Source organism: Oncorhynchus tshawytscha, unplaced genomic scaffold (genome assembly GCF_018296145.1).
Source record: "Oncorhynchus tshawytscha isolate Ot180627B unplaced genomic scaffold, Otsh_v2.0 Un_contig_6452_pilon_pilon, whole genome shotgun sequence".
Lineage (NCBI taxonomy): Eukaryota > Metazoa > Chordata > Actinopteri > Salmoniformes > Salmonidae > Oncorhynchus > Oncorhynchus tshawytscha.
In genome coordinates this window covers 4,752-15,843 of record NW_024609467.1, presented here as the reverse complement: position 1 = coordinate 15,843, position 11,092 = coordinate 4,752, and the positions used below count along the sequence as shown (strand labels likewise).

Below are 11,092 nucleotides of genomic sequence, written 5' to 3'. Positions count from 1 at the left end.
GCAGTCTATCACAGTGCCATCTGTTTTGTCACCAAAGCCCCATATACTACCCACCACTGTGACCTGTATGCTCTCGTTGGCTGGCCCTCGCTTCATATTCGTAGCCAAACCCATTGGCTCCAAACCCATTGGCTCCTTATCTCAGCTCACTGGTCACCATAGCAGCACCCACCCGTAGCACACACTCCAGCAGGTATTTTTCACTGGTCACCCCCAAAGTCAATTCCTCCTTTGGCTGCCTTTCTTTCCAGTTTTCTGCTGCCAATGACTGGAACGATTTTCAAAAATCACTGAAGCTGGAGACTTATTTCTCCCTCACTAACTTTAAGCACCAGCTGTCAGAGCAGCTGACCGATCACTGAACCTGTACGTAGACCATCTGTAAATAGCCCAACCAACTACCTCATCCCAATACTGTTTTTTTTTTTTTTGCTCCTTTGCACATTCATTGTCTGCACATCTATCATTCCAGTGTTTAATTGCTAAATTGTAATTATTTCGCCACTATGGCCTATTTATTGCCTTACCTCCCTTATCCTACCACATTTTCACACACTGTATATATACTTTTTCTATTGTGTTATTGACTATGTTTGTTTATTCCATGTGTAACTCTGTGTCGCACTGCTTTGCTTTATCTTGGCCAGGTCACAGTTGTAAATGAGAACTCAACTAGCCTACCTGGTTAAATTAAGGCTAAATGATAAAAAAAATAAAATAATCTACATACAGTGTGTGTAAATGAGGTAAGATAAGGGAGGTAAGGCAATAAATAGGCCATAGAGGCAAAACAATTACAATTGAGCAATTAAACACTGGAGTTAATCATAAGGCGTACACCCCCGCACTTCTTCTTACGAATACGAATAAAATTTGATTTGATTTGATTTGACGAGATGTTTGTTTCTGTCGGTGCGATGCGTGAAGAAACCAGGTGGCTGTACCGACTCTGATAAAGTATCCCGAGTGAGCCATGTTTCCGTGAAACAAAGAATGTTACAATGTCTGATGTCTCTCTGGAAGGGAAACCTTGCTCGAATTTTGTCTACCTTGTTGGGTGGCTACTTCAAAGAATCTCAAATATAAAATATATTTTGATTTATATAACACTTTTTTTATAACACATGATTCCATATGTGTCATTTCATAGTTTTGATGTCGTCACTATTATTCTACAATGTAGAAAATAGTAAAATAAAGAAAAACCCTTGAATGAGTATGTGTCCAAACTTGACTGGTACTGTATATAATATTTGTCATGTGAATGCTCTATATAAAAGTACCATCTGTTTAAAATGTATATGTTAATTTTTTTGTAAATGTAAAAAAAAAACAGCTCTATGAGATGAATTATATGGAGGATGTGCTGTTTGTGTGTTAATGTATATGTACAGGTGTTATTATTTTTTTATTCCAAACCTTTTCCTTGGGAATAAAAAAAGCATTGAAGGAAATTGGGTTGGGAAAGAGTTGAGTTATTGACTAGACTGGTGGGGGTCAGGGAGAGAGTTGAGTTATTGACTAGACTGGTGGGGGTTAGGGAGAGAGTTGAGTTATTGACTAGACTGATGAGGGTCAGGGAGAGTGTTGAGGTATTGACTAGACTGGTGAGGGTTAGGCGTGCATGCGGTTGGTTGGTCGGTCTGCCTGAAATTTGATATAGATGTCTTAAAGATAATCAAAAGTCTTTGTACTTTATTTTTTAAAGTCTTGTTCATTTGTTAGACTATTGGTTAAAGGTGCAACACAATATTTATTATTAAATTACCTTGCATCTAAGTTCAGTTTTATCAATCACTTAAAACAAATTTAATAATTATCTCTTATCTTGCTTGATGACTGTGGGCATTTTTGCTTACTTTTCCAACTTCTAAAACCAAAGTAGCACCCCTGAAAGCAACTGTGTATCATGTTTTAGGTTCTGATGTGTTGTTAAAGTAAGGTAAAACAAATTGTTTTCACATAACAAACATTTTGTGATGGATGAAATACTGACTTTATACACTGATTATACCACACATTAGGAACATTTTCCTAATATTGAGTTGCACCCCCCTCCCTCTCGAATAATAAATGGTCTTTCCACATGTTTGGAGACCATGTCTTTCTTTGACGTGTGTTTAAGGTGTTTCATCTCTGTCATTGTGTTGTACAGTGATCGGCTTCAACATGGAGACAGTGACGTACAAGAACCTGAAGTTCCAGCTGTGGGATCTTGGTGGGCAGATGGGAATAAGGTAATTATATGAATACCACAACAAGCCTTTCATGCATACACTGAATATACCAATCATTAGGAACACCTTCACCCAACAGAACAGCCTCAATTCATCGGGGCACAGACTCTACAAGGTGTCGAAAACAACAAGGATGCTGGCCCAGGTTGACTCCAATGCTTCCCGCAGTTGGCTGGATGTCCTTTGGGTGGTGGACCATACTTGAAACACGTGAAAAACCAATCAGCATTGCAGTTCTTTACATGAATCGGTGTACCTGGTACCTACTACCATACCCCATTCAAAAGCACTTAAATATTTCATCTAGCCTATTCACCCTCTGAATTACACACATAAAAATCCATGTCTCAATTGCTTCAAGGCTTAAAAATCCTTATTTAACTTGTCTCCCCCCTTCATCTACACTGATTGAAGTGGTTTTAACAAGTAATATCAATAAGGGATCATAGCTTTCACCTGGATTCACCTGGTCAGTCTATGTCATGGAAAGAGGAAGTGTTCCTTATGTTTTGTATACTCAGTGTTTATCAGTGATACACATTGTTGCTACAGCATTTTGAGATCTATTCCTGTGTTACTGTAGAGGGTCAACCACCAGCACCTCCAAGGTGTTATTGAAGATGACCCTCCCATCCACCTCCTTGCTACAGTCTGGGGTCTTCAGCAGGTCTAGAACTCCTCTCTTCAGCTCAGGAGGAGCAGTGGAGCTGAAGTCTAACACCTCAGTCAGGAAGTCCAGAAGCAGTTCTCCTCTCTGGTCCCCCTCAGTGAAACACTCAGTGATGTCCATCTGAGACGGAAGCTTGTAGCTCTGGTAACTCACTGTCTTAGAGTCCAGGTAGGCTTTAATATCACCAGTAGTCACACACTGACTGATCTCTGTGTTACACAGCTGGGTCCGGAAGGTCCTCCACAGCTTTCCCCAGCCACTCTCATCTACAGACATGATACACATTATAACCTCCCATAGTAACAGAACCCCACAGTGTAACAACCACATATATGCTATTAAATGACTTAGTTCTAAAAGTAACTCATTATGAATTAGTTGTAATATGTAATTCTATGTTAACCACCTAAAGTAAGTATAACAGAGCTCTGGCATGGAGTCTGGTAACACTACAGATCCAATGCTTGTACATATACAGTACCAGTCAAAAAGGCCAAGTCTTCTGATGCAGCACTCCATCACTCTCCTTCTTGGTCAAATAGCCATTACACACCCTGGGGGTGTGTTGGGTCATTGTCCATGTGACAAATAAAATTTGATTTGTTTTATTTGATTTATTTGGGCTGCAATCGGAGGTGCAGTTAACTCTGCAGCAGAGGTAACTCTGGGTCTTCCTTTCCTGTGGCAGTCCTCATTAGAGCCAGTTTCAACATAGCGCTCCTATGATTTTTGCAACTGCACTTGAAGAAACTTTCAAAGTTCATGAAATTGTCCAGATTGACTGACCTTCATGTCTTAAAGTAATGATGGACTGTCGTTTCTCTTTGCTTAAATTGTGCTGTTCTTGCCATAATATGGAATTGGTCTTTTACCATATAGAGCTATCTTCTGTTTACCACCCCTACCTTGTCACAACGCAAGTGATTGGCACAAACACATTAAGGAGGAAAATACATTCCACAAATGAACTTTTAATAGGGGTTGGTCAGGATCCACGTGTACGAAAAACATGTTTGTACACGTGAAATGCATTCCAGGTGAGAGAATGCCAAGAGTGTGCAAAGCTGTCATCAAGGCAAAGGGTGGTTACTTTGAAGAATCTAAAATATATTTTGATTTGTTTACTACATGATTCCATATATGTTATTTCATAGTTTTGATGTCTTCACTATTATTCTACAATGTAGAAAATAGTAAACATGAAGACAAACCCTTGAATGAGTAGGTGTGTCCAAATGTTTGACTGTACATGAACTCAACTGACTCACCAGACACCAGAATTACAAGTAGTTTTCCATTCCTGTCCAGGAGGCTCTGGTAGAATGTGACTGTAGCACCTGGATCCTTCACGTAATACAACATCTGGATGGAGTACAGGGAAAGTCTCATGTTATTGTGATATAAGACTGAATATGACGAAATAAATACAGTGATATACAGTGGGGAGAACAAGTATTTGATAACCTGCAAAATCTGCAGTGTTTCCTACTTACAAGCCCTGAAACCTGAAGGATCTGGAGAAGGTCTGTATGGAGGAGCGGGCTAAAATCCCTGCTGCATTGTGTGCAATCCTGGTCAAGAACTACAGGAAATGTATGATCTCTGTAATTGCAAAAAGGGTTTCTGTACCAAATATTAAGTTCTGCTTTTCTGATGTATCAAATACTTATCATGCAATAAAATGCAAATGAATTACTTAAAAATCATACAATGTGACTTTCTGGATTTTTGTTTTAGATTCCGTCTCCCACAGTTGAAGTGTACCTATGATAAAAATTACAGACCTCTACATGCTTTGTAAGTAGGAAAACCTGCAAAATCGGCAGTGTAACAAATACTCCCCACTGTATAAAAATGCAACATGCAACAATTCCAAACATTTTACTGAGTTACAGTTCATAGGGAAATTAGTCAATTTAAATAAATAAATAAATAAGGCCCTCATCTGATCTATGGATTTCACGACTGGGAATAGAGATCTGTGACCAACAGATGCATATACAGTACCTTAAAATAAAAAGGTAGGGGTGTGGATCAGAACACCAGTCATTATTCGGCGTGACCACCTCATGCAGTGTGACACATCTCCTTCGCATGGAGCTGTGTGAAGTTGTTGGATATTGGCAGCAACTGGAACATGCTTTCGTACACGTGGATCCTGACCAACCCAAACATGCTCAATGGATGAGTATGCAGGCCATGGAAAAACTGGGACATTTTTAGCGTCTAGAAATTGCGTACAGATCCTTGTGACATGGGGCCATATAATATCATGCTGAAACATGAGGTGATGGCAACGGGTGACTGGCACGAAAATGGGCTTGAGGATCTCGTCACGGTATCTCTGTGCATTCAAATTGCCATCGATAAAATGCAGTTGTGTTCGTTGTCCGTATCTTATGCCTGCCCAAATCACCCGGTACAGTTGAGAAAAGGATTCATCCGTGAAGGGCACACTCCAGCATGTCAGTTGACATCGAAGGTGAGCATTTGCCCACTGGCTTATGGTAGAGAAATGAACATTCAATTCTCTGACAAGCTCTGGTGGACAATCCTGCAGTCGGCGTGCCAATTGCACACTCCCTCAACTTGAGACATCTGTGGCATTGTGTTGTGTGACAACTGCACATTTTAGAATGGCCTTATTGTCCCCAGCACAAGGTGCACCTGTGTAATTATCAGTGGCGGCCTGTTATTCAAGGCAGGTGGGGCAGAGCTGGATGTAAACAAACAGAGCAATAAGCTTTTTGTGCATATGGAACATTTCTGGGATCTTTTATTTCAGCTCATGAAACACTTTACATTTACGTTTATATTTTTGTTCAGTGTAGCAATGTATTGCACTTATTGTAGTACACACACTATCCCCTATATACAGTTGAAGTCGGAAGTTTACATACACCTTGGCCAAATACATTTAAACTCAGTTTCACAATTCCTGACATTTAATCCTAGTAAAAAATCCCTGTTTTAGGTCAGTTAGGATCACCACTTTATTTTTAATAATGTGAAATGTCAGAATAATAGTAGTGATTTATTTCAGCTTTTATTTCTTTCATCACATTCCCAGTGGGTCAGAAGATTACATACACTCATTTAATATTTGGCAGCATTGCCTTTAAATTGTTTAACTTGGGTCAAATGTTCCGGGTAGCCTTCCACAAGCTTCCCACAATAAGTTGTGTGAATGTTGGCCCATTCCTCTTGACAGAGCTAGTGTAACCAAGTCAGGTTTGTAGGCCTCCTTGCTCGCACACGCTTTTTCAGTTCTGCCAACAAATTCTCTATAGGATTGAGGTCATGGCTTTGTGATGGCCACTCCAATACCTTGACTTTGTTGTCCTTAAGCCATTTTGCCACAACTTTGGAAGTATACTTGGGGTCATTATCCATTTGGAAGACCAATTTACAACCAAGCTTTAACTCCCTGACTGATGTCTTGAGATGTTGCTTCAATATTCCCACATACGTTTCATGCTTCATGATGCCATCTATTTTGTGAAGTGCACCAGTCCCTCCTACAGCAAAGCACCCCCACAACATGATGCTGTCACCCCCGTGTTTCACAGTTGGGATGGTGTTCTTCGGCTTGCAAGCTTCCCCCTTTTTACTCCAAACATAATGATGGTCATTATGGCCAAACAGTTCTATTTTTGTTTCATCAGACCAGAGGACATTTCTCCAAAAAGTACAATCTCTGTCCCCATGTGCAGTTGCAAACCGTAGTCTGGCTTTTTTATGGCGGTTTTGGAACAGTAGCTTCTTGCTTGCTGAGCGGCCTTTCAGGTTATGTCAATATTGGACTCGTTTTACTGTGGATATAGATACTTTTGTTCCTGTTTCCTCCAGCATCTTCACAAGGTCCTTTGCGATTGTTCTGGGATTGATTTGCACTTTTCGCACCAAAGTATGTTCATCTCTAGGAGACAGAACGCATCTCCTTCCTGAGCGGTATGACGGCTGTGTGGTCCCATGGTGTTTATACTTGTGTACTATTGTTTGTACAGATGGACGTGGTACCTTCGGACGTTTGGAAATTGCTCCCAAGGATGAACCAGACTAGTGGAGGTCTACAATTTTTTTTCTGAGGTCTTGGCAGATTTCTTTTGATTTTCCCATGATGTTAAGCAAAGTGGCACTGAGTTTGAAGGTAGGCCTTGAAATATATCCACAGCATGCGCAAAGTAGATGCCCTAATCGACTTGCCAAAACTATAGTTAGTTAACAAGAAATGTGTTGAGTGGTTGAAAAACGAGTTTTAATGACTCCAAACTAAGTGTATGTAAACTTACAACTTCACCTGTAACTCCATCTGGGTAGTTCTACCTGTATCATGTGAATGAAGTCCATCTTCTTGGTCAAATGGTTCTCTCTCCAGTGCTTCTCAAACTCAGTGGCCGTCATCTTGTTCCAAGTGAATTTAATGTAGTCTAGGTTTGGTTTCTGGGACACCAACACTACACAAGATAAAGATATATGAAGTAACAGTACATTCATATAATTACAGAGCTAATCATACTGAACTATATACCAGTATAGAGATGTAATCATCCTGAACTACACTACTGGTCAAACGTTTTAGAACACCTAATCATTCAAAAGGTTTTTCTTAATTTTTTTACATTGTAAAATAATAGTGAAGACATCAAAACTATGAAATAACACATATGGAATCATGTACCAAACCAAAAAAAGTGTTCAACAAATCAAAACATATTTTATATTTGAGATTAGACAAATAGCCACCCTTTGCCTTGATGACAGGTTTGCACACTCTTGGCATTGCACACCTTTTTGGTTACTACATTATTCCATGTGTTATTTCATAGTTTTGATGTCTTAACTATTATTCTACAATGTAGAAAATAGTAAAAATAAAGAAAAACCTGTGTAATCACACTGAACTACATGCCCGTGTAATCACACTGAACTACATGCCCGTGTAATCACACTGAACTACATGCCCGTGTAATCACACTGAACTACATGCCCGTGTAATCACACTGAACTACATGCCCGTGTAATCACACTGAACTACATGCCCGTGTAATCACACTGAACTACATGCCCGTGTAGAGGTGTAATATAAATGCAACATGTAAAGTGTTGATACCATGTTTCATGAGCTGAAATTAAAAATCCCCAAAATGTTCCATACACAAAAAGCTTATTTCTCTCCAACTTTATGCAGAAATTTGTTTACATTAATGTTAGTGAGCATTTCTCCTTTACCAAGATAATCCATTTACCTGACAAGTGTGGTATATCAAGAAGCTGATTAAACAGCATGATTATTACACAGATGCACCCTGGGGACAATGAAAAGCCACTCTAAAAAAACGTATTTTCCACCATAATTTGCAAATAAATTCATTAAAAATCCTACAATGTGATTTTCTAATTTTGTCTGTCATAGTTGAAGTGTACCTATGATGAAAATTACAGGCCTCTCATCTTTTTAAGTGGGAGAACTTGCACAATTGGTGGCTGACTAAATACTTTTTTGCCCCACTGTACCCTTAGAGAATTCAGTATGATTATTTCTACCCTTATAGAGGTGGAGCTGCTGGGCGCTGGGTTCCACCACCTGGTTGTCCACGGTTACTGCAGGATGCTTCAGATGCAGCTGAGAGAACATCTCAAGGTCAATCTCACCTGAGGACAGGTGATGTTGGTAAAATGAGAAACACATACTGTAGGTCTCACCTGAGAACAGCTGAGACAATCTTACAGGTATGTCTATCTCACCTGAGGAGAGGACATGTAATGTGGACTGTACACTATGTATTATGTTGTGTATAATGACCAGTGTCTATTTTTGTATACAGCAGTACTGTGTGTTAAAGTCCGTCAATGTCCCCCTTCGGGACATTAAAGTTCCTCCTATTCTATCCTATTATAGGAAGAGAAACACTGTGCAGGAATGAGGGCTTTTGTACTAGATACAGATCCAGAGCCCGTGAACTGAAAGTAAATCATAGTCCTCATAGTTTCATTGATTGGATTGAAACAGGATTGAAACAAATTTCTTTAGCTACTTGGAAGAGACTCACTCTTCTGAAAGACTTGTGAAAGGTGACATTGAGGTGAATGAGTATCTGACAGCTGGATAGCGGTCTACAAGATGGAGAATGATTACAAGTGTTCAACAGTGCAACAATTTAAAAAATACATGCGATCCTAATCAGGTATGAAGCAAATATCAAAAAGTGTTTGTCTTTCAAACATAAAGCGTAAGATCTACAGGACGTTTCAAAGTCATGTCATTTTATCATGACTAATCATGTCAGCTACCCAATAAGTAAATCATGGATATCAGTGATCATTTGTCATCATTTCTTGACACTGGAGGTGCTCAAGTTCAGAACGACTGACAGTCAAAACCCATACAGCAGTATGAAGCGCAGAGACACAGCTCTGACATAACTTAGGTAGCCTAGCGGTTAAGAGTCTTGGGACAGTAAGCAAAATGTTGCTGGTTTGAATCCCCGAGCCGACTAGGTGAAACATTGTTAATGTGCCCTTGAGCAAGGCACTTAATCGTAATTGCTCCTGTAAGTCGCTCTGCATTTGATAAGTGTCTGCTAAATAATTACAATGTAATAGCATGTTACTGTACAGCCACTGCATTCCAATTTAGTATTTTATCAGTGCCCAAATCAGCCATTTTCAACCCGTACAATTGTAGAGGGTTAAACAAAGAGTAAATATTTGAATTTTCTCAACAAAATGTTTATCTATGATAGTTTAATCCTTTGACATTATGGTTCTTCCTCACCTGCTCCACTTCCCACTCCCATCACATTAAGATTGGCTTTTCCCTCTCCAACGCTGGGGAAGAAACAGGCAGGACATTGTGCTTTCAGGAAAGGTACTCGTACTACCATGAAACATATACTGTGTAAGATCCTCAAATACTTAATTACATCCAAAGTTATGCCCTTGTGATGTTCTGTCTAACATGGGGTTAAGTATCCTTGGAATTGTAGCCATAATTGGGCTACTATGTCAGAACTGTTACCTGGCTAATGTATCAGAACTGTTGTCTGGCTAGTGTATCAGCACTGTTGTCTGGCTAGTGTGTCAGCACTGTTGTCTGGCTAGTGTGTCAGCACTGTTGTCTGGCTAGTGTGTCAGCACTGTTGTCTGGCTAGTGTGTCAGCACTGTTGTCTGGCTAGTGTGTCAGCACTGTTGTCTGGCTAGTGTGTCAGCACTGTTGTCTGGCTAGTGTGTCAGCACTGTTGTCTGGCTAGAGTGTCAGCACTGTTACCTGGCTAGAATATCAGGCAAGATGCCATGGATAAAGTCCTGCATGCACTTGTGTTCAGAGGAGCGCTCCAGGAACAGCTGGAAGGACTTCAGGTATCTGTCGTTATCCTCCACCAGACTTTTCATAGCACAGGACATGGCTAAATAGTCTGTCAAAACAATCATAACTTACTATCCCTTCACAGATGAGAATGACACATATGTATTTATATAAAAGTCAGTTCATGTAAACATAAGCAGGGCTAGTGCAGGAATATAGTGAGCCTGTGAGATTATTCAACTGTAACTATTGTCAGGTTGGCATTCGGCCTGCCTTGTCACAGCTCTCATTCTACATTTCTCAGACAGTTTTGTATGAACATAGCTAAAGACAAACAAGGCAAAGTTCACAAAATATATTTGAAAGTTACTCCCAATTGTCATGAATTCTACAAATACAGTTTGAAGCATGTAGTTTTACAATATTGTAGCTACATTAAAATCAATTGGTAAAAACTCACTTTCCTTTCAAGACGACTACAGAATCACATGTAAGTCGAGTGTTTTGACTAAAGCAACGCAGCACACCAGAGTAATGTCTTGTGACTAAAGCAACGCAGCACACCAGTGGCACAGAAGAAACCCCTCCCACTGTAGTTTTTTCCTTTGTGGAAAAGGAGAAGGCTGATCCTTTAAAGCTACAGCGTATTTTAATTCCTATGATGATACATGCTTCTGCCTTAACACACATTTTAGTCAGAGAGAATAAAGCATTGGACAAAACATGTGAGAATGCACTTTGTTTCTAACACCTTAGTAATTCCAGTAGCCAATGAAGTTCTGGATGATTAGAGGAGTTAAGGTGTTAGTGCTGGAACAATGGCCTGCACACCCTGTGGATACCCAGGCAATTGCCTCATTGTTCATCCTCTGAAA

At 39.9% G+C, this 11,092-nt stretch overlaps 1 protein-coding gene across 1 annotated transcript; it reads right to left on the bottom strand.

Moving 5' to 3' along the window:
* Positions 1-2,744: 2,744 nt before the first annotated feature.
* LOC112239670 (histamine N-methyltransferase) lies at positions 2,745-10,801 on the bottom strand. Its single transcript, XM_024408103.2, has 7 exons — positions 10,678-10,801; positions 10,179-10,326; positions 9,686-9,738; positions 8,455-8,562; positions 7,234-7,364; positions 4,176-4,269; positions 2,745-3,173 (listed from the first exon to the last, which is right to left on the bottom strand). The coding sequence occupies exons 2-7, from the start codon at positions 10,313-10,315 to the stop codon at positions 2,812-2,814; spliced, it is 885 nt and encodes a 294-aa protein (XP_024263871.1). The 5' UTR covers positions 10,316-10,326; positions 10,678-10,801; the 3' UTR covers positions 2,745-2,811.
* Between the last annotated feature and the right edge of the window lie 291 nt (positions 10,802-11,092).